A 21,722-nucleotide genomic window follows, 5' to 3' on the forward strand; every position below is an offset into this window, starting at 1 on the left:
GCTCATAAAGCGAAAAAGTAATCCATACGGCTCCAGTGGTTAAATCCATACCTTTAGAAGCGATATGATAGGTGTGGGGGAAAAAAAACAGATTAATATTTAAGTCCTTTTTTACTATAAATCTACACTTTCACCAGCCCTCCTATGCGCATTTATGAGAGGACAGAGTTCTTCTGTTTTTTAGCGATTTGCATTCTTCGTGCATATCGCCACCTACTGGGCAGGGAGGAGGAAGGGAAAAAAGGCAGGGATCAAGCAAAGGAAAAGAATAAATCAATCATTTTTGCACTACAGCCAAGTAGGTGACGATGTGCATGAAAAATGCAAATCGGCAAAAAACAGCAGAAAAATTACTCGTGTGCATGGAGGGATATGTTTCATACCTATCATATCCCTTCAGATGACATGGATTTAACCACTGGAGTCGTATGGATTACTTTTATGCTGCCTTTATTTGCTTTTTGGAGCTTCAAAGTTCGGGCCACCATTCACTTGCATTGTATGGACCTACAGATCTGAGATATTCTTCTAAAATTCTTCATTTGTGTTCTATAGAAGAAAGAAAGTCACACATCTGGGATGGCATGAGGGAAAATAAGAAGATCGTTTTTATTTTCGGGTGAACTATGCCTTTAAGGGTTTTGAAAAATGGAAATGATCATATCATTTAAAATGTATAATATTTAAGATTTTACATTTTTCTGATCATTATAACTCATTTGTACGAAAGATCAGATTTATTTGGAACATTCTCAAATCATGCTGGAATAACATGGATTATCATGTTTTGCAAAAACGTGTCCATGTCAGTGTTGCAATGTGTTTCTAATATTATTATATGTAATATTATATTGTAATATATAATTATATTATAAAAATGTGAAATAGAAATATCTTCTCTAATGCTCTCAGACTTTTGGACCCCTCATTGCTAGTTGGCTGCAATAAGATTTATCTTAATTATAGAGTAATTGTATTAAAATTACATTGAAGACTCTGATCTTGCAGTTTATTTTGCTCTCAACCTCTGCTCCAGGAGTAAAGTGTCTCCAGACGCCAGCCCACAGAAGATTGTTAACACCCTTCGTCTGCCATCTGGAGTGGGTGCGACTTGTGTACTGAAAACTCCCTTTAACAGCACTCTGGACCAACTGGCTCAAACCTTAAACCCCTATGCCAACAACTCCAAAACTCTGGCAGCCCGTTACTTTGACTCTATGTGCCTGGATTCTTTCACACAGGGTGTGCCTTTATCAAATTTTGTGCCCCCGCCACCCTCCCCTGCCCCTTCAGATGACCCAGAGGCGCATTTTGAAGATGGCCTTTGGAACTTCACTGCCGCTCCCCCCACTACTGTCCGAGGTCAGAGATTTCAGAATTTAATTTAAAAGAGATCTTTGTGTACATTTTCTAGTGATCATGACAGAAGCAATTCATCAAATGATGATTAAATTATAGAGAAGAACATTTTTATTGGACATTTTTCCACACGCACAGTGTAGACAAGCACACTTTCTGAATTTACAAAGAGCCATTTCAGGTGATGGAGCAATGCTGTACAGTCCCAGTAAATACCGCCAGATCATGAAGTTAGAGTTTGCACTGGTGTAAGGGTAAATGTGCTCATTTTTTTTATTTTAATGAAAACTCAGCACATTATAAATTTAAAGTGAAACAGCACCTCTGTACCTCTGGAGATGATATTAGCAGAGACTGAATGTAGTTCCTTGACAAAAGGTGTTGCGCGTGCTGACTGATGCTAAAAGTGAATCTGCATGTTTTGCCTGCATAATGTTGATTTATTCAAAAACCTCCTGAATGCCGACTCTGTCTTTTTCCATAAAGCTGTGTAATAGAGATTCTTTCAGTCATTTGAAAAGGCAACTCTCTCCCCACTGTGATTGTACAGAAATGGCAACATCTCCCCCTACACTGCCTCTGACTATCCGGGAGCCAGTACGCTGCATCTGCTCTATGCAGGGCACAGGATTCTCCTGCCCCAGTGGAGTCGGGGGCCGACCGCCTCTTATGAAGGTAGTAACTGGAGACATCTTGGTAGACATCACAGGCCGCAATGTGTCAGAATATCTGCTCTACACCTCTGATCGCCTCAGACTACACAGGTAACCTGAAAAGATGTCAAAAGGTTCATATCCTAATTATTTTTTGTTATTTTTACTTTTATTAAAGAGGTCCATTTTGTACAGAGACAATCATATTTAACCTTAAGAATCAGTTATTTGTGGGGGGCCTGCGAAGCCCAGTGAGTAAAGACGCTGACTACCACCCCTGGATTCGCAAGTTCAAATCCAGGGCGTGCTGAGTGACTCCAGCCAGGTCTCCTAAGCAACCAAATTGGCCCGGTTGCTAGGGAGGGTAGAGTCACATGGGGTAACCTCCTCCTGTTCGCTATAACGTGGTTTGCTCTCAGTGGGGCATGTGGTGAGTTGTGCGTGGATGTCGTGGAGAATAGCGTGAAGCCTCCACACGTGCTATGTCTCAACGGTAACGCCATGTGATAAGATGCGCCGATTGACGTCTCAGATGCGGAGGCAACTGAGAGTCGTCCTCCGCCACCCGGATTGATGTGTCGCTACGCCACTACGAGGACCTAGAGCGCACTGGGCATTGGGCATTCCAAATTGGGGAGAAAAAAGGGGAGAAAAAAAAAGAATCAATCATTTGTTTTTGCTACTGTACCTTTAAGACTTCTATGTGAATAACCTCTTTGCATATGTAATAAGATACCTTGCTCACTCGGGAGTTTGCAGTAGGGTCCAATATAGTTTGCATTGCATCATCCTTCAAATGCAACCTCTTTACACAAGTTACAGTACATGGTACACCAAGCACTTTCAAAACATACATTTGAAAATATCAATTTTTAATTTCTCATGATATGACTCCTTTAAATACTGCCTTCTTTTTAATTATACATTTGTCATGTAGGTATGGAGGCTTCACTGTAGGCAACATTCAGAAATCCGTTCCAGCATCCTTCGGGAGAAAGACGCCACCTATGGTGCGCAAAATAGCAGTGAGACGATCCTCACAGGTAAGAGAACATCTTAACATTTTTATATACAGTTGTGCTCAAAAGTTTGCATACCCTTGGAGAATTGGTAATATATGTACCATTTTGAAAGAAGACATGAGTGAGCAGGCAAAATACAATTATTTTATTTCTTATGGGATTAAAAATAAAAAAATTAAATGATCCCTGTACAAAAGTCTGCATACCCTTAGTTCTTAATACTGTGTATTGCCCCCTTTAGCATCAATGACAGCATGCAGTCTTTTGTAATAGTTGTCTATGAGGCCCCAAATTCTTGCAGGTGGTATAGCTGCCCATTCGTCTTGGCAAAATGCCTCCAGGTCATGCAAAGTCTTTAGTCGTCTTGCATGAACTGCACGTTTGAGATCTCCCCAGAGTGACTCGATGATATTAAGGTCAGGAGACTGTGATGGCCACTCCAGAACCTTCACCGTTTTCTGCTTTAACCACTGGAGGGTCAACTTGGCCTTGTGCTTAGGGTCATTGACGTGCTGGAAAGTCCAAGAGGGTCCCATGTGCAGCTTTCGTGCAGAAGAATGCAAATTGTCTGCCAGTATTTTCTCATAACATGCTGCATTCATCTTGCCATCAATTTTCACAAGATTCCCCGTGCCTTTAGAGCTCACATACCCCCAAAACATCAGTGAGCCACCACCATGCTTCACAGTGGGGATGGTATTCTTTTCACTATAGGCCTTGTTGACCCCTCTCCAAACATAGCGCTTATGGTTGTGACCATAAAGCTCTATTTTGGTCTTGTCACTCAAAATTACAGTGTGCCCGAAGCTGTGAGGCGTGTCAAGGTGTTGTCGGGCATATTGTAACCGGGCTTTTTTGTGGCATTGATGCAGTAAAGGCTTCTTTCTGGCAACACGACCATGCAGCTCAATTTTGTTCAGGTATCGTCGTATTGTGCTTCTTGAAACAACCACGCCGTCTTTTTCCAGAGCAGCCTGTATTTCTCCTGAGGTTACCAGTGGGTTTTTCTTTGTATCCCGAACAATTCTTCTGGCTGTTGTGGCTGAAATCTTTCTTGGTCTACCTGACCTTGGCTTGGTATCAAGAGATCCCCGAATTCTCCACTTCTTATTAAGTGATTGAACAGTACTGACTGGCATTTTCAAGGCTTTGGATATCTTTTTATAAAGATGGAAAAGGATATAAAGTTCCATTACCTTGTTACGCTGGTATTTTGACAGTTCTTTTCTGCTCCCCATGGCTCAGTATCTAGCCTGCTCAGTGCATCCACGTGAGAGCAAACAGACTCATTGACTATTTATACACAGGCACTAATTGCAATTTAAAAAGCCACAGGTGTGGGAAATTAACCTTTAATTGCCATTTAAAACTGTGTGTGTCACCTTGTGTGTCTGTAACAAGGCCAAACATTCAAGGGTATGTAAACTTTTGATCAGGGCCATTTGGGTGATTTCTGTTATCATTATGATTTAAAAAGGAGCCAAACAACTATGTGATGATAAATATGTATATATATATATATATACACACACCAATCAGCCACAACATTAAAACCACTGACAGGTGAAGTGAATAAAATTTATTATCTCGTTACCATGGCACCTGTCAAGGGGTGAGATATATTAGGCAGCAAGTGAACAGTCAGTGCTTGAATTTCATGTGTTGGAAGCAGGAAAAATGCGTAAGGATCTGAGCGACTTTGACAAGGGCCAAAATGTGATGGCTAGACGACTGGGCAGGGCATCTCCAAAACGGCAGGTCTTGTGGGATGTTCCCGGTATGCAGTGGTTAGTACGTTCCAAAAGTTGTCCAAGGAAGGACAACTGGTGAACCGGCAACAAGGTCATGGGTGCCAAAGGCTCATTGATGCACATGGGGAGCGAAGGCTAACCCGTCTGGTCCGATCCCACAGAAGAGCTACTGTAGCACATATTGCTGAAAAACTTAATGCTGGCCATGATAGAAAGGTGTCAGAACACACAGTGCATTGCAGCTTGCTGCATATGGGTCTGTGTAGCCGCAGACCGGTCAGAGTGACCATGCTGACCCCTGTCCTCCGCCAAAAGCGCCTACAATGGGCATGTGAGTGTCAGAACTGGACCATGGAGCAATGGAAGAAGGTGGCCTGGTCTAATGAATCACGTTTTCTTTTAGATTATGTGGACGGCCGGGTGCATCGTTTACCTGGGTGCAGCAGGATGCACTATGGGAAGAAGGCAGGCCGGCGGAGGCAGTGTGATGCTCTGGGCAATGTTCTATTGGAAACTTTGGTTCCTGGCATTCATGTGGATGTTACTTTGAAACGTACCACCTACCTAAAGATTGTTGCAGACCATGTACACCCCTTCATTGCAACAGTATTCCCTGATGGCAGTGGCCTCTTTCAGCAGGATAATGCTTCCTGCCACACTGCAAAAATTGCTCAGGAATGGTTTGAGGAAGATGACAAAGAGTTCAAGGTGTTGACTTGGCCTCCAAATTCCCCAGATCTCAATCTGATTGAGCATGGGATGTGCTGGGCCAACAAGTCCGATCCATGGAGGCCCCACCTTGCAACTTACAGGACTTAAAGGATCTGCTGCTAATGTCTTGGTGCCAGATACCACAGGACACCTTCAGAGGTCTTGTGGAGTCCATGACTCGACAGATCTGAGCAGTTTTGAGGCAGGTGGTTTTAATGTTGTGGCTGATCGGTGTGTGTGTGTGTGTGTGTGTGTGTGTGTGTGTGTGTGTATGTGTGTGTGTGTATATATATATATATATATATATATATATATATATATTTAGTAATAATGTTTTCTCTTGCTCGTCAGGTGCTTTACAACAACAAAGGATATCACAGCATGCCCACTTACCTGAATGTCCTTAACAATGCCATCCTCAGAGCCAGTCTGCCCAGTAGTAAAGGAAACCCTGCTGCATACGGTGAGAAACTGAGTTCACTGACTTAATTAGCTGCCACTTACTAGCTAGCAGTTTTAACAAACAAACATGGATTGAACACATTGATTAACTGTTCTTTGATGAGATTTCTCCAGAACCTATTAGAGTCCCCAACATTCGATTTGATTTTTTTTTTTTTTTTACAAGGTTAGCTTTGAAAAGCCTGAAAACAGGCTTGTGCACCATTCAGAATTTAATTGAGAATGCCCAAGAATCAGGTCATCTGTGAGTCATTTAGCACCAGGTTCTCCACAAATGTGTGGTGCGTGAAGGGAAAGGGGCGGCACTCATCCGGCAACGCCCCGGCCCCGTCTCGACTGGCTCTACTCACCGGGCCCTCGCGGGCCGGCTATCCCGGGCCAATCAGAGTCCCGTGGCACTGCGGTATCATTACATTTAGGGGGGATTCTGACTGAGAGGCATTCAGTCATAATCCCACAGATGGTAGCTTCGCACCAGTGGCTCCTCAGCCAAGCACACACACCAAATGTCCGAACCTGCAGTTCCTCTCGTACTGAGAGGGATTACTATTGTAACAACACATCATCAGTAGGGTAAAACTAACCTGTCTCATGACGGTCTAACCCCAGCCTCAGGAATTTATTCAATTCCTGAATTTAAATTGAGGTAGTAAACAGGATGCAGAAGTAAGTAGAATTTTTTGTTATTTAATTTTTTAACATTTGTCCAACATGAATTTACCATAAACAAGTTATTGTATACACAACATTTGAGATGTTTTCAGAAATATTAGATGATATTGATAATTTATTTGTATTTATATTTAATAAACGAAGACTTAATTTCTCTTCAGTAGAAGTTTGCTATTGTTGCTAATTTTGTTGTTGTGTTGAATTAATGAAATTTCTTTGTTGTGTGACTGTTTTGAATATCTTTGAATTCAAATTTCAATTTAACAGCCTGTGGGGCGTGGCCAGTTTAATTCAAACTCTGACTCATTAATTGACAGGGAGCCAGTTTTTTAAATTCAGAATTTCTGAATACCTTGTACTGTATGTGTTTGTGTATTTACAGGCATCACAGTGACCAATCACCCCATGAACAGGACCAGTGCCAGTCTTTCTTTGGATTATCTGTAAATCTTGCTTCCCTCTCCACTTTCTGTTGCAAACTTAAGACACTCATTTCTTATGTCCAGTTACTCATCCGCTCTTCATTCCAGGCTCCAGGGCACTGATGTGGTTATTGCCATCTTCATCATTGTGGCCATGTCCTTTGTGCCAGCTAGCTTCGTGGTCTTCCTGGTGGCAGAAAAATCCACCAAGGCCAAGCACCTGCAGTTCGTCAGCGGATGTGACCCTGTCATTTACTGGCTGGCAAACTACATTTGGGACATGGTAGGGTGAAGGAGACACTATGTGTGACTTGCTGTCTTTGCACAAACAAGCACAGTCCTGAGGGCTATATTGGTTTACACTCAGATATCCTTTTGTTCTTTCATCGCTAGCTGAACTACCTGGTTCCAGCCACGTGCTGTGTCCTTATTCTGTTTGTGTTCGACCTTCCTGCGTACACGTCACCTACCAATTTCCCTGCAGTTCTCTCTCTTTTCCTTCTTTATGGGTAAGCACAAAATAATACACAATTTTAGGTAGTTTTGTTGTTCGTTTCCACTCTCACTCTTCCTCACACTCTTCCTCTAGCTGGTCTATAACCCCCATCATGTATCCAGCCTCTTTCTGGTTTGAGGTGCCCAGCACGGCGTATGTTTTCCTCATAGTCATCAATCTCTTCATCGGCATCACAGCCACAGTGGCTACATTCCTCTTACAGCTGTTTGAGCATGACAAGGTACATCAGATACACATTCAATAAAACTATTGTTTAATACATTTACATTTTTCAATTCAATCACTTATGTTTGTCATTTTCTACGTGACAGGATCTGAAGTTGGTGAACAGCTATCTGAAGTCCTGTTTCCTTATCTTTCCCAACTATAACCTGGGTCATGGATTGATGGAGATGGCCTATAATGAGTATATTAATGAGTATTACGCCAAGATAGGTGTGTTTGTGTGTTCTTTGTTTCAGAGCACTTTTCTGCCCTATCAAGGCAAAACGCTGTAACTAAGCCTGAAAGCGAGAAAAAAAAAGTGTGGATTTTGTTGTTACTAAAATGTTTTACACTCTGTTTTGAGAGTGTACACTCAGTGTTTTACAAACCTGTCTGTCACAGGACAGATCATAGTCAAAGACAGAGGTTTTTAAACTTTTTGTTGCCAAGGACCCCCAAATAGGATGATCTCCTCGCAAGGGAACCCCTTCAGGAAGTTTTATAAAGACACCATGTGCAAATTAAATCATTTGCAAAATGCAAAATTAAGTATGTTTATAGTATATGGTATATAAGTATATATTATTATTTTTTTTTTATATTGTCAGTGTACTAAAGCCAAAACAAAAGTTATTAAAATATTATCTGGAAAATATGTATTTTTTTCTGCCCACTGTTATTGTTAGAAATAAAGAAATGTTTTATTAAATTCATTTATACTGCTTTTCACAATAAATATTGTTTCAGAGCAGCTTTACATAGAATAGTTTCTAACAACCCCCAGTGAACAACCTAAAGGTGACAGTGGTGAGGAAAAGCTCCTTAGAACTCTTTGAAATAAATAAGAAATATATTTTTCATAAAACTATATGCAAATTAATTTGCTTTTATTTCTTACAGTAAAAGATATGGCTGTCAGTAATCACAATTAAAGGGTTAGTTTACCCAAAAATGACAATTCTCTCATCATTTACTCACCCTCATGTAATCCCAGATGTGTATGACTTACTTTCTTCTGCAAAAACGCAAACAAAGATTTTTAGAAGAATATCCCAGCTCTGTAGGTCCATACAATGCAAGTGAATGGTGTCCAGAACTCAGAAGGTCTAAAAAGCACAAATTCAACATAAAATACTAGTGGTTATATCAATTTCTTTAGAAGCGATATGATAGGTGTGGGTGAGAAACTTTTTTACTATAAATCTCCACTTTCACTTTGGCCTTCCTATTCTTTAGTTTTTTGGCTACGGCATTCTACGTGAATAGGTGGAGATTTATAGTAAAAAAGGACTTAAATATTGATCTGTTTTTCACCCACACCTATCATATCACTTCAGAATACATTGATTAAACCACTGGAGTCTTATGGATGACTTATATTCAGCCTTTATGTGATTTTTGAAGATTTAAAGTTTTGGTTACCATTCACTTGCATTGTATGGACCTACATTTGTATTTATGTTCTACAGAAGAAAGCAACTCATACACATCTAGGATGGCGTGAGAGTGAGTAAATTATGAGAGAATTTTCATTTTTGGGTGCACTATCCCTTTAATTTCATGATTTCAAACGAGTCTTCAGAGAATGAAACCACAATGTCAAATTCAGTAAATGTTAACTATTTTACTCTTTAATTAAATTATTTTACATTTTTCACCCTTTTTTTCCACTGACATTTTTGCAGCCCCCTAGCAGACTCTTGCGGCCCCCTGGGGGTTCCCGGACCCCAGTTTGAAAACCCCTGGTCTTAGAGAACTGATCTTAGTCATAACTCAATGTTGGCAAAATTGTGTCGTTAATACTTTTGTGTTGTTTTACTGCTATCTGCTCTTTTCAGATGGCTAAAAGCTTTCTTTTCCCTGCAGGCCAGTTTGATAAGGTGAAGTCTCCGTTTGAATGGGACATTGTGACACGAGGACTGGTGGCAATGACCATCGAGGGATTTGTTGGCTTTCTCATCACAATTCTGTGCCAGTACAATTTCCTCAGGAAAGCTCAGTGAGTGTGTGTGGTTTTGTATGTGTATGTATGTGCGCTCTTTGAAAGTTTAAAGTGAAAATGTTCTAGAGGTCACCGTTTTCTTTTCGATGAAGGAGAGTGCCTGTCAACAGTCAGCCAGTTGAAGACGATGATGTTGACGTGGCCTGTGAGAGACGCAGAGTGCTAAGAGGAGATGCTGACAATGACATGCTGAAGATTGACAACCTCACCAAGGTCAGACAATCCACTCACATTCATTCAGCTGTGATGATCCCTCTGGCCTCAAAAGACCTTATCTCGGAGACTGCATCTTCTTACAGGTGTACAAGTCTCGCAAGATGGGCCGGATCCTGGCGGTGGACCGCTTGTGTCTGGGGGTCCGTCCTGGGGAATGCTTCGGGCTGCTGGGGGTTAACGGTGCAGGGAAGACCACCACTTTTAAAATGCTGACAGGAGATGAGAGCACAACAGGGGGGGAGGCCTTTATCCAAGGACAAAGGTGCAACCCACCTTTGATGTCATAGCAAAAATAAAAGTTCTCAATTACCAATGTCATTGTAAAAATTAGCTATTTGCGTTCAGTGAGTATGAAAGCATCTAGTTAAAAGCGATTATTGAGATAAAGCTAGCTATATTTGGATGGTCATATGATTTCAACATGGCGGCACTCATGAATGTGCGCCCAGCAACATAGGATAAAGCAGCTTTGACTCTTAGACTGAATAGACTAGAGACTTCCTCTCAAGTGATTAACATCGATTTAAAAAAATTCTAGAAAATACTATTCTACTATTATTAATTCTTTCTGTTTAAGACTTTAACGATTATCAAAAAAATCTGAGGGTGCCTTTAAAGGGATAGTTCTCCCTTTAAAAATGAAAATGAAAATTCTCTCATCATTTACTCACCCTCATGCCATCCCAGATGTATATGACTTTCTTTCTTCGGCAATACACAAATGAAGATTTTTTAGAAGAATTTCTCAGATCTTTTGGTCCATACAATGGAAGTGAATGGGTGCCAAAATTTTGAAGCTCCATAAATCACACAAGTCAGCATATAAGTAATCTATATGACTCCAGTGGTTAAATCAGTGTCTTCAGAAGTGATATGAAAGGTGTGGGTGAGAAACAGATCAATATTTAAGTCATTTTTTAATCATAAATTCTCCTTCCTGCCCAGTAGGGGGCGTATGCATGAAGAATGTGAATCAACAAAAACAGAAGCAGAAGAATGTGAAAGTGAAAGTTAGAGAGGAGCAAATTTACTCCATTGGTTGAACCAATGTTGCTTTGTCGGGCTGGATGGGATGCTCCAACAAACAGATTAATATCGCCACAGTGTTTATTCTTTTTAGGGAAATCATGCTACCAATTGATTACTTATACTTGTCTCTGCTTATTAAGCTGGGATTGCAGCAAGCATTTTAACATTGAAAAATGTACTCACTACTGCTTTAAATCATTTCGCATTTATACTGCTAATGTAATTTTTGAGTTTGCAAATAAGTCTCTTGTTTTCCTGCAGTATCTTGCGGGAGCTTCTTCGTGTGCAGCAGAGCATCGGTTACTGTCCTCAGTTTGATGCTCTGTTTGATGACCTGACTGCTCGAGAACACCTGGAGCTATACACACGCCTCCGCGGCATACCCTGGAAAGATGAGGAACGGGTGAGCGCATGGACACACACACTGCAAATGGTTGCCGTGCACTTATCGCTGATAGTCAAGTGTTTAGCCATGAGTCAGAGCTCATGAAAGCTCCACTGAAAGCAGCTTGAAAAACAGTGTAAGAGCACTTGGCAAACAATTATAGTTAATTGCTGTTTGAAGTTCATTGTTAGATTGTTCTTACTGTCAGTCATCAATTATTCCTACCACATATGTTTTTATATCCCTCTCTCTCTCTTTGTCCTGAAGGTGGTTCAGTGGGCTCTGGAGAAGTTGGAGTTGTCCAAGGATGCTGACAAACCTGCTGGCACTTACAGTGGAGGAAACAAGCGCAAACTCTCCACAGCCATTGCTCTGATTGGATACCCCTCTCTCATTTTTCTGGTTAGATCTCTTTATCATTGTCCCCTTATTGTTTTCGACCCTCAGCTGTTTTGTTAAGCAGAATTCATCCTTTAGAACAGCGTTTCTCAACACGTACAGCCCCCGTTATGATTTCATCATAAATATTTATCAATAGCTTATCAAATGTGTATGGATTTTGTCCATTTTCAAGAGTATTTATGGTAGTTCTCTTTATTGCTGAATCACAGCACAGTTAGAGAGGTAAAATAAACTGAAAAAGGATGAAACGAATGAAATAAAGAACAAAGAATATCTGAGTAGGTTATAGCTGATGTTACATGAGCAGCTGTCAGTTTGCGTTCGTGTTCACAGGAACAGTATGTGCGCACATGTGGTCTGTCAATCAAACATGCACGCTCTCAATCTCACTTGAGAGCCACTCATTAGTGCAAATCTGTGTCCAACCCGTTTAAATAGCTCAACGGAGAAATATGCTCATTATGATAACAGTCATAACAGGTGGAAAAAAATCCTTTATCCTGCAGAAATGAATCTGAGACACCTTTGTGCAAATGCTTAATTATTGCGCTACTTCTCCGCAAAATGCTGAAGAGGGTGAATAAATCTTTATGACTTGTCAGTGAAGCAGTTTTGGAGTTAAGATTGGATATATTTATCTTGTTTTTGAACATATCTCAGTTGAGTTTGATGTTGAACAATCAAGATGTTTATTAGCTGACATTGACTTGAGAGTGACAACTGAACATATCTGTTTTACATATTTCAATTAACAAACTGATCTTAGAGTGAAATCGGAAATGGTAGGTTGACTTTTCTTTAGCTAAAATTGGTCTGTGCTTTCTGAAATTCAAAACACTACTCTCTGTTGCCAAAGCGGTAAATGCTATTGGACGTATGGGCACATATGAGCTCCATTTTCCGGCTGTAATTTCCACGGAGGGGCGCCAAAAGCAAGTTGTGAGGCGAGTTGTTTTCAGCTATACAGGCAGTAATACAGTGAAGAGGAATGCATGTTTTATAAACTGGACTCCAAACCTTAACCTAACCATCAGTGGAGTAGAAGTGTAATGTTAGAAGAAAAATGCAAACTCCAAATCATGCACGTCATTTATTATGCAAATGTGATAACTTGGTCTCATACAGTATCTGAACCCGGGTCTACCATGCTGCTGATGCAATGCACTTCCGGTCGCACCACAAGGGTAGGTAAACACACTGGAACCGATGCAAACATGTCTGATAGGAGGTGGCATTTGTCAGTTAGTCTGCATAATGTGGCCGATCTTAGAGTACCGGAAACAACATGCCAACTTCCCGTGTGATCATGTTGCATTGAGTGTGATAGAAAGTGTCTCTTTGAAAAATTTAAACCAAACCATGACATAATTGAGTTATATATAATGTATAAAATAATTACTATAAAATGTATAATTCTTACTAAAATGTTTATTTGTATTATTTATAAAATATATAAAGATAATTTTTATCTTATATATTACACAGACAAACACACACACATACATATATATATATATATATATATATATATATATATATATATATATATATATATATATATATATATATATATTAGTATACTGTAAATATAGATACACATACTGTATATTAATTATTTTCAAAATTAAGAGTGTGGCCCTCAAGGCCACAGGGATCCAATGTTGTGACCCCTGAGCTTTCCAAAGTTGAGAAGCCCTGGTTTAGAACGTGCTCTTGTTTTTTGTTGCAGGATGAACCTACCACAGGTATGGACCCAAAGGCTCGCCGTTTCTTATGGAACCTGATTCTTGACATCATCAAGACAGGGCGCTCAGTGGTGTTGACGTCACACAGGTGTGGCAACTATAAATGTATTATGTTTATTAGAGCTCTGTAACTACTAAGCTCTCTAAACTACTGATGTGTTTGTTTCCAGTATGGAGGAGTGTGAGGCATTGTGCACTAGACTAGGTATCATGGTTAACGGCAGGTTCAAGTGCCTGGGGAGCATCCAGCATCTCAAAAACAGGTTTGAAAATTCTCAGCTACTGACCACTTAAATATGTGACACAAGGGATGCAGTGCTGCATAATTCACCACACTGGTTAATCTTTAATTTTTCTCTCCCTCTGCTTCTGGCAGATTTGGGGATGGATACATGATCACGGTACGCACCAAGACCACTGCTAGTGTCAAGGAAGTGATCCGGTTTTTCAACAGAAATTTTCCAGAGGCCATACTTAAGGTAGGATGATTTCACTGGCAATGTGTATATTTCATATTTTCATATTTAGCATCTGCAAAACAAATGTTTTCAAGTATCTCTTGGTTGGGAGTTTGTATTTTATATAAGACTATGAGTTTTTATGGAACTATTTTTAACTCAAAAAGTTGCAAAATATTAAAAAGCTCTCTCAAGGTGTTGTGCAGTGCTGACCAAACTAAGTACACATGTGCAAATATTTTGAGTGTGCTTCACTTGCAGTAAAAATTGTAAACTTCTGCTTATTCCTCCACCTAAGGAGCGGCATCACACGAAGATTCAGTACCAGCTGAAGTCGGAGAACATCTCTTTGGCTCAAGTCTTCAGCAAAATGGAGCAGGTGGTAGAGGTGCTGAGCATCGAAGATTATTCTGTCAGCCAGACAACACTGGACAATGTGAGTATATGTGTATATATATATATATATATATATATATATATATATATATATATATATATATATATATATATCAGCCTTTCAGTGCTCTCTCTACTTGCTGTTCTTGGAGTTATGATAATGACAAAAGAGTAATGACAATAATGAAAGTGTCTTAAATGTAAATAGACAGTGATTAAACTAGTTTTATTGTGTGAAATATGGTTAATTCAGTGTGTCATATATAATATTATGGATGCAGAGCATGAGTATAGCATGAAAAACTCGACATATTAAAACAGGGCTCCTGTGGTCATGGAAAACCTGGAAATATCAGGGAATTTTAAAAGAGTTTTTTACAGGTCATTGAAAAGGCATGGAAATGTCTATAGTCAATATAATTTTCTAATTATTCTCAGCTCTAAAGTACCTCTTTGGCTAGAAATTATTCTATTGGATGTGACTGCAATCTCTATAAAATGATTTTTGGGAGAAGGTGTGGGAACGCTGTTAATAGTAGGGTACAACGAGGCTAAAGGCACACCTTAAGGAAAATTTGCTTTTTTCTGGTCACAAAATGTGCATGTATCAAGATTCAAGAAATGCATATTGATGGAGCAGCATAATTTGTGTGAAAAGAAATAACAATAGATGTTGTTTTGAATAAAATTCATTCACAATTCAAAAGGCTCCCTCACTTGGGGTAAAGGGCCCCCAGGAGGTTTATATTGATATTATGTAGATACCGGGGCAATAGTTATAGGGCACAATTTGTCAACTTACGCAAATACTTTTGAGACAACAAGATGCTTTTTTGAGTAACAAATTAAGATGCTTATTCAAAATAACTACTTCAGAAAAGGGGCCATAATTTTTTGTTCATTTCAATCACATTTAACATTTCAGAACATCTCAAGTATTTTATAAACAAATGAATCTCCGGTGTGATCGGATCAGTCAATGTGAGCCCACTTTGAACAGTCTTCATCACAAATCTATTCACTCCACTTAAGAAAAACAATGTGCTTAATGGGGGCCTTCAGCCCATGCAACAGGGGGCTTTTTACCCCAAATTCTATCCTCTCACTTATTGGACAGTTTTTGAATTTTTTTTAACCTTGTTTGTTCACCTTGAACAAAATGGAAAATTACAAATAAGTATTTTGTCTCAAAATAACTGTGATAATTTCCAGGATATTCATTAGCAACATAAATTTGCAACATTGTAAAAATGATTAAATAGTAGATCAAATGACCTCAAAATCAAACTTTAGACTTTACACACAGTGATCTCATGGATCAGGAATATTTTGCAGTGTATAGTGACAAACATGTGTTTAGGAAAGTACTGTGGTAGTTGATGCTATTTAGTGTTTTGAGAGAAAATAAAATCAAAGGAGCCTTTAGCCGCATTGTACCCTACTTATTCCTTCTTTTCTATTCTTTGTTTAGGTTTTTGTTAACTTTGCAAAAAAGCAGAGTGATAACCTAGAACAGCAACAGAGTTCCCCCTCTAGTGCTGGCCAATCGCCACTGCAACGACTGCTCAGTATCCTCAGGCCTCGTCCAGCTAACACAGAACTCAGCGCCCTCGTCAGTGAAGAACCAGAGGAACTGGAGACTGATGATGACGAAGGACTCATCAGCTTTGAGGAAGAGAGGGTAAGACTTTGAATACAGGCACACACACAAACACAAAATATATATATATTTTACTTGTAGATAACTTGATGAAAAAAATGTAATCTGCTTGGCAGAGGCTGCATAAGACTTCACTCTTTATCAAATTGATTTATACAGAAATGTGTCATTATAAGGCCATTTTTTTTTTTTTTATTATTAAAACAGAGCCCAAACACAGCTTCTGCTTTGGGTTCTGCTGAATTCAGAATCAGACTCTAGCTGTTGTAATATAAAAATAGGAAAGTCTGTTAAAGAAGTGTAATAAACAGTAATTTCAATGTTAATTTCACAAGTTAAAATGTTAACTTTGGCAGGCCACAAAAAGGAAAGCTAAAAACATATATATATATATATATCATTCATATCAATTAAATATTCAATCATGGTAAAAAACAAATAAATAAATGACTTGACTCTGAATTATAGAAAATACCAGAATATATGTTCATAATTATTCTCTCCCCCCACCAATAACAGGTGCAGTTGTCTTTTAATACAGACACTCTGTGCTGAAATTGCTGTTAAGAGACACAGAGTTACAGAGAGATGTTCAAAACAAGCCTCAAGTTCAGACCTGTGTCTGTTCGGTGAAAGACATTTGTATGCTGTTTTTTTTTTTTCCTCTCTCTCTCTTGGAGAGGATCCATCTCCCTTGGCCTGTGAGTGGGTTGCTCTTTTCCATTTGCACATTAATAGCGGAGTGAGAGCACAGCTCTTCTGGGACCTCCGAACAGAGATGTGGACACAGTCAGTGCCTGAACACAATCAGGGCAGAGAGAGTGTTATTATGTGGTACAAAATGATACTAAGCACTTGTCTATGGGATTGCTTATGGAAAACTTGCATTATGGAAATGATGGTTTATAGAACTGTGTACTTTTTATGAATCAAGTCTGCTGGATGGGAATGAAAGAGAATGAATTTCTTATATAGAAACCGATGGCTAAAGCGTGTGTATCGCTATAAAACTGAATATGGTGGTACGATCATTAAATTGATCAAATGTTGAAGGTATTTTAATTGTAGTGCTGATGTCATAACATAATAATCCCTCCTGATGTAAGACCCGTTTGAGTTTAGCCTTTGGAATGTGGAATTTTTATGACTGTTTCTGCTCATATTTAGTTGAAACACAGTTGTAACTGCATTTTCTCTTTACTTGGACCTAGTTTATTTGTACCTGCATTGAGAGCATGCTAAAAAGACAAGCCTGTTGTGTTGTGGGTTGAAGAAATTTTACTATGCTTAAATGTTTTGAACAGATTTATTGTTATTTTGAATTGAAGAATGCGAACATATCTGTGCACCTTCACTGAAGTTTTTACATTGGACATTCTAAGGCCTTTTGGACCGAACCAGCCCTGCTATATAGAGATGTTTATGATCTTGACCTGTAATTGAATGTACACAACATAAGTGTTTTGTGCTGACTTTTGTGTCTGAAAAAGCAGTTTCTCATTTATTTGATGAATGATTATTGACATTAAACCAGTGTCTGTCTTGGTTAAAAAAAAAAATAATAATTTGTTATTGCTAATGGTTAAAAACAGCATAATTCCAGATGTCTGTTGAAACGCTCCCATATCAGATGTCAATAGAAACGTTCATAAGTGTCACGCTATCACTGTGAAGCCAAAGGTTAACTTTGAGTCACTCTTATTAAAGATAGACAGAAATCAGGTCATTGTTCATTAATGTATTTATGAGAACCCTTGAAATATATCTGTTTATTGAATAAAGTTTCGGAAAGTTGTCATTTCAGTTTAGCCTGTTTGCACTGTAATGTAATACAAGTATGATTTTTTTTTTTTTGCTTGTTTTTTGACCTGAAATCAATTTAATATATGGTTAATTTCAAATGATGCTACTGCGGAATCATTTGTCAGTGATGTACAACAGGATCATTGGTGTTCTGAAGTTGTCATCCATTGAAGTTGTCATCCATTGTTTTAATACAGACACTCTGTGCTGAAATTGCTGCATAAAAAAGTGTAATGCCACTATTTTTGAGAGAAAAAAAATCGAGGGAGACCACTCATGAACATAAGAACGCCCTCAGTGCAATTTTTTCATGTAACATATGACCAAAGGGAAACAAAGCATGGTTTTGGAAACATGTAACCGAATTCTTTAAATATGACCAGCTGTGTGGAAACTGACCTAACAAACTCTAAACACTTATTTACTTGGTGCTCAAAGTCTTACTTTGATGATATATTTCCTGCTAAACAGAGAACCTCATCAGCCTAAATAAAGACCAGTGCAAGCTGCTTTTCACTTTGGAAATTAACATGTGCAGTGATTTAAAAGACACCAGCAAACATGAGTGTGGTTGTATATCAGATTATATTATTGGATTGATCCTGTTTATGGATAAAGGGTGATTTAGTTTGATCTTTCCAGTAAGTGCTTTGGAATGTAACTTCTTGTGAATATGATTAAATATTTATGAATGTTTTTTTCATCCAGTAATACCTTTGTTCAAGGTGGACTCCCTTGTGACTTGATTGACTGGACCTTTTCAGCTTGTTTTCGATTACTTTTACTGTTTCCATTCTCTTGTGCTAACTGGGGTGAACTGATGTTTTTAATATTAACAGGGAAGATGAATAATTCAATAAATTGTTAAATTGATTTTATGACTGTTTTTTCATGAAGTGAATGCTTTGGTTGAAACAGCTAGAAATAATTTTCAGCGAGCACTTATTTAAAAATATAATTTTATTCCCAGAAATATCCTTACATAAAACACAGCCATTTTGCTATATTTAATACAGTTTTAAATAGATGATTGATTACTTAAAAACAATGCATAATGTTATTGTGATGTATATTATAAAAACTGTTACAAGCAGAAAAAGTGTTGGGTTTGTTAAAAAGTTACAATTCATGATTATAAAATGCAGAGGTCACATGGTTTTGACATTATTCATCGTCTCCATCGTCAAAAGCCACACCTGTTGCAGGTTTCTTTCTGTGATAGAGAAAAATTATCAGACACGTTAAACACGTGATAAAACCAGTCTTATTGAAATTACTTTGCCACGTTATGTTAAACTATTTTTAGTCTACTTCATCCTATTTGCAAGCTATTGTCAGTGGAGAATATACGTTCACACCGCAGCTGATTGTGGCCCAAATCTGAATTTATGGGAAAAACAGACTGAAATATTGATCTGTTTCTCACCCACACCTATCATATCGCTTCAAAAGACATGGATTTAACCACTGGAGTCGTATGGATTACTTTTATGCTGTTTATGTGCATTTTGGAGCTTCAAAATGTTGCCACCCATTCACTTGCATTGTATGGACCTACAGAGCTGAAATATTCTTCTAAAAAATCATAATTTGTGTTCTGCAGAAGAAAGAAAGTCATACACATCTGGGATGGCATGAGGGTCAGTTAATGATGAGAGAATTTTCAGGTATTTTTGGGTGAACTATCCCTTTAATGACTATCTAATAAAATATCAGCAAGTGATGGAAGACCAGATGGATAAAATAATTTTAAATAGTCATTTGCAGTCAAATGGCAGAATTTAATTAGCATTGAAGCTCAAAAATCGAAGGATAGGAGGTAAAATAGAATTATATACACAGTACATATAAGGTAAGAGTTACTGTAATGATTTCAGATTTCCATTGACTTGCTAGCATTCGCGCTTTGATACAGTTTGAGAAATACAGAAAACGTTTTCTGCACGAGTGACATGATCAAAGAGTGGTGTTACATAGGCTTTATCTGCCTCTGCATCTTTTCATGCATGTTTTACTGTGTGAAATTCAAACGAACCGCTGAACCCAACTGTTGAAACCTATAATTTTCTTTTCTAGTCTTAAAAAGAAAATGAATGCATTTTAAACCATAACAGGCATATTACGAGGCAAATCAATCCCGCAAGTGACAGATGTTGAGTTACAGTAGATCGATGTACAAAAACCACATTAAATCCTGGCTGTTCTAACTGAAGGCACATTGGAAAAAAATCTGATACATATCCAATTTATTTCCATATGAAAGTGGCCCAGATCAGATTTGAAATTGTCAGATTCAAAACGCTTTTGGATGCTTACGTTGTCACCCAAATTACAGATCTGTGTCACACAGATGACACAGTGAAAAAAATCTGATTTGGGCCGAATTCGGCTGCGGCGTGAACGTAGCCAATAACGTCAATGATGATGACCTTTTTGATCCTGGGTTGATGAGAGAACCCCCAGGAAGACGTTTTCTTACTGCTACCGTTGGATCCTTATGCTGTTTTCTAGGTTCAAATACTAAAACAGAAAGCTGCCACTAGTATTCATATACTCTCAAATGTGCATAGACAATTTCCAAAGTCCATTTGAACAAACCTAAACAGTAATGTCTTAACTAACCAGAAGTTCTCTTCTGAGGGCTGCTGACTGGATAAAATGAAGATGTAGCACCTAGAATTGTGAAAAAAGCAAACATCTAGTATGTCAGGGCTTTATTTTTTATAACTGAACATAATGACTAAATAAATCTTTGTTTACCTCCATTCTCTAGCTGTGTCAGGCTGTCAGCCATCTCAAAAAGCAGGTTTTTGACTTCTGTCCTTCCCTCCGAGTCAGTGAGTTTGGACAGAGACAGAGTCAGATCTGTGGGCTCACAACCTAAATGCAGCGCAGCACTGTCCTCCTGCAGTTTCACAAATGCTCGGCCAGTCCTACATGCACATCTGTCCAGATACACAAGGGGACATTCTCACAGAGGACAGTAATTCTCACCAACCAAAAAATTGAGACCATTGAATCATCATTTATTTATCAAGTTATTTTCACCATGCCTTACTTGAGTTTCAAGGTATAATCCTCTGTGGACTTTAATGAGAACTTCTTAAGCTGTAAAGAAATACGATTTTCTCATATTATTAAATAAGGTTAAGAAAATCATCTTAAAATTTAGACGGGCTTCATCAACAAATTCTTACAAACTGAGACAGGATCTCTTCTGAGAGATGTATTTTCCAAACATCTTCACCATTGGTAAATCTAAAGGAAACGGGACACCATTTAAATTAAAGCTACCAGAAAACCTATGATAATAAACAATACATGTTCTATCAACTCACCCTATTATGTCTCCTGCTGATCTCTTTTGTGTAAAAAACACATACTTGGACTGATCATTTTTATCCAGCAATGTGCAGAGGACAGATCTGGATTCGGAGCTACTCGGTTCCATCGTACTTTACCGAGGCATTACATTAGAAAGTAAAAAAAATCTCCTTCCTTATCAATAAGGAACTGTTCACCAAAACAACGACAACTATTTAAACGACCAGCCAATCAGATGTTAGCGACCCGGAAGTTGTTCTGTCTTTCAATTCCTATTTACGTCGTAAAATAATAAAAGAAACAAATTTTGTCCACCTTTATTCAAAATGATTACATTATTAAATTATCGGCTCCATATATATTTCTATTAGGAATATTTTGCTGCTTATGTGTAGGGGTCATAGACTGACTAGGCAGAGAGATCAGTCATTTTAGTCCGATTATCCGTTCTCTCCATTGCTTCATATTATGCCGATACGCTTTTTGTATAATTATATCCGATTTTACGTTACTTCATTGTCATGACGAC

General features: G+C 38.5%; 2 protein-coding genes across 4 annotated transcripts in view; one reads left to right on the top strand and one right to left on the bottom strand.

The window, feature by feature from the left end:
• Window positions 1–17,631, top strand: part of LOC127439950 (ATP-binding cassette sub-family A member 2-like) — a 94,454-nt gene extending 76,823 nt beyond the window's left edge. For both annotated transcript variants that reach the window (XM_051696255.1, XM_051696256.1), the window contains exons 30-49: window positions 1,037–1,362; window positions 1,910–2,123; window positions 2,950–3,055; window positions 5,848–5,959; window positions 7,013–7,073; window positions 7,161–7,335; window positions 7,446–7,561; window positions 7,642–7,789; window positions 7,881–8,004; window positions 9,640–9,772; window positions 9,868–9,988; window positions 10,075–10,253; window positions 11,282–11,423; window positions 11,673–11,807; window positions 13,537–13,640; window positions 13,723–13,815; window positions 13,929–14,031; window positions 14,309–14,446; window positions 15,878–16,087; window positions 16,586–17,631. In XM_051696255.1, coding sequence (XP_051552215.1) covers window positions 1,037–1,362; window positions 1,910–2,123; window positions 2,950–3,055; window positions 5,848–5,959; window positions 7,013–7,073; window positions 7,161–7,335; window positions 7,446–7,561; window positions 7,642–7,789; window positions 7,881–8,004; window positions 9,640–9,772; window positions 9,868–9,988; window positions 10,075–10,253; window positions 11,282–11,423; window positions 11,673–11,807; window positions 13,537–13,640; window positions 13,723–13,815; window positions 13,929–14,031; window positions 14,309–14,446; window positions 15,878–16,087; window positions 16,586–16,621 — 2,776 coding nt within the window. In that variant the 3' untranslated portion in view covers window positions 16,622–17,631. The remainder of the gene's footprint in view (window positions 1–1,036; window positions 1,363–1,909; window positions 2,124–2,949; window positions 3,056–5,847; window positions 5,960–7,012; window positions 7,074–7,160; window positions 7,336–7,445; window positions 7,562–7,641; window positions 7,790–7,880; window positions 8,005–9,639; window positions 9,773–9,867; window positions 9,989–10,074; window positions 10,254–11,281; window positions 11,424–11,672; window positions 11,808–13,536; window positions 13,641–13,722; window positions 13,816–13,928; window positions 14,032–14,308; window positions 14,447–15,877; window positions 16,088–16,585) is intronic.
• Window positions 17,632–18,811: 1,180 nt separating this feature from the next.
• On the bottom strand, window positions 18,812–21,460 carry LOC127439970 (protein PAXX-like). 2 transcript variants are annotated; one of them, XM_051696296.1, is made up of 7 exons: window positions 21,208–21,460; window positions 21,067–21,127; window positions 20,928–20,977; window positions 20,630–20,814; window positions 20,492–20,542; window positions 20,299–20,389; window positions 18,812–19,082 (listed from the first exon to the last, which is right to left on the bottom strand). In XM_051696296.1, the coding sequence occupies exons 1-7, from the start codon at window positions 21,318–21,320 to the stop codon at window positions 19,034–19,036; spliced, it is 600 nt and encodes a 199-aa protein (XP_051552256.1). In that variant the 5' UTR covers window positions 21,321–21,460; the 3' UTR covers window positions 18,812–19,033. The 2 variants fall into 2 exon arrangements, with proteins under 2 accessions (XP_051552256.1, XP_051552257.1); XM_051696297.1 differs by lacking the exon at window positions 20,299–20,389.
• Between the last annotated feature and the right edge of the window lie 262 nt (window positions 21,461–21,722).

This window comes from Myxocyprinus asiaticus, chromosome 4, assembly GCF_019703515.2.
Source record: "Myxocyprinus asiaticus isolate MX2 ecotype Aquarium Trade chromosome 4, UBuf_Myxa_2, whole genome shotgun sequence".
Classification (NCBI taxonomy): domain Eukaryota; kingdom Metazoa; phylum Chordata; class Actinopteri; order Cypriniformes; family Catostomidae; genus Myxocyprinus; species Myxocyprinus asiaticus.